At 59.7% G+C, this 1262-nt stretch overlaps 2 protein-coding genes across 2 annotated transcripts; both read left to right on the top strand.

Annotated features, from left to right (window-relative positions):
• The first annotated feature begins 279 nt into the window (after positions 1-279).
• On the top strand, positions 280-672 carry LOC103769151 (uncharacterized histidine-rich protein DDB_G0274557-like). Its single transcript, XM_008936327.1, has one exon. It carries the CDS (start codon positions 280-282, stop codon positions 670-672), a length of 393 nt encoding a protein of 130 aa, XP_008934575.1.
• A 223-nt stretch (positions 673-895) lies between these two features.
• Positions 896-1045, top strand: LOC103769150 (platelet glycoprotein Ib alpha chain-like; the record flags this gene model as incomplete). Its single annotated transcript, XM_008936326.1, has 1 exon — positions 896-1045. A coding segment is annotated over exon 1 (150 nt), but the record flags the coding sequence as incomplete, so codon positions are not given.
• Positions 1046-1262: the final 217 nt, after the last annotated feature.

The following is a 1262-nucleotide window of genomic DNA, read 5'->3' as shown; positions in this document are numbered from 1 at the left end:
GCCGCCACAGCGACGGCAACGGAACCCACCACACCAACCGCCACAACGGAGCCCACTGTGCCAACCGCCATGGCACCGGAACCCACCACACCAACCGCCACCACAATGGAGCCCACTGTGCCAACTGCCATGGCATCGGAACCCACCACATCAACTGCCATGGCATCGGAACCCACTGCACCAACTGCCACCACAACAGCAACAGAACCCATCATGTCAACTGCCACAGCACCAGATCCCACCATGTCAACAGTCACTGCAACAGCAACAGAGCCCACCATGTCAACCACCACTGCAACAGAACCCACCACATCAACTGCCACCGTGACAACAGTGGAGTCTACCACATCAACCACAATGGTGCCGGCAACACAACCCACCACGCCAACCACCATGGCAACAGCAGCAGAGCCCACCATGTCAACACCACTTCGACAGGACACACCACATCAACCACCACAGCAGCAGATCACGTGCGTCAACTGCCACAGCGTTAGCAATGGAGCCCACCATCTCAACTACAACAGCAACAACAACAGAACCCACCATGTCAACCACCACAATAAAGGCAGCAGAGCCAACCACAAGGGCAACAGAACCCACCACGTCAAACACCATGGCAGCAGAGCCCGCCGCCACCACCCCCTCCCGCACCGGCCACCACAGCAGTGAAGCCCTCACCACAAGCACCAACCGCCGCCAGCACAGCAACAGAACCTGCACCACACGCATTGACCACAATGGCCCTGGAACCCGCACCCACTGTGTCAGCTGCTTTTTTCCCCTCCCCCCCCAGGGGCCCTGGAGCCTTTCCTGCTAACCACCAGGCACTGCCACTTCACCCCCTCCCACCACACCAATTGCACCCACAGCAGATACAGCACCTGCACCCACCATGCCTGCAACCGCAACGGCCCTGGACCCAGCAACCACCGTGCCAACCACACTGCCAGCAGAACCTGCACCCACCACGTCAACTGTGCCAGCACCCACCACGCCAACCACATCTGCACCCACAACAGCACCAGCACTGCCATCAGCACCCGTAGTGTCACCAGCACAAGCACCAACGCCAGCTTCAGCACCTACACCTGCATCTGCAGCCGAAAGTGGGACGGCACCAACACCAGCACTGACACCCGCAACATCACCAACACCACTACCAGCATGGTGGTGTCACCAGCACCGACAGGATGGGTGTAGGACAGCTACCAACACCAGTGGGACAGGATGGGACAGGATGGGACGAGACGGGACAGGAC

The sequence above is a fragment of the Merops nubicus genome, unplaced genomic scaffold (genome assembly GCF_000691845.1).
Source record: "Merops nubicus isolate BGI_N331 unplaced genomic scaffold, ASM69184v1 scaffold37832, whole genome shotgun sequence".
NCBI lineage: Eukaryota > Metazoa > Chordata > Aves > Coraciiformes > Meropidae > Merops > Merops nubicus.
Note: the sequence above shows the minus strand (reverse complement) of the source record. Positions and strands in the feature narration are given on the sequence as shown.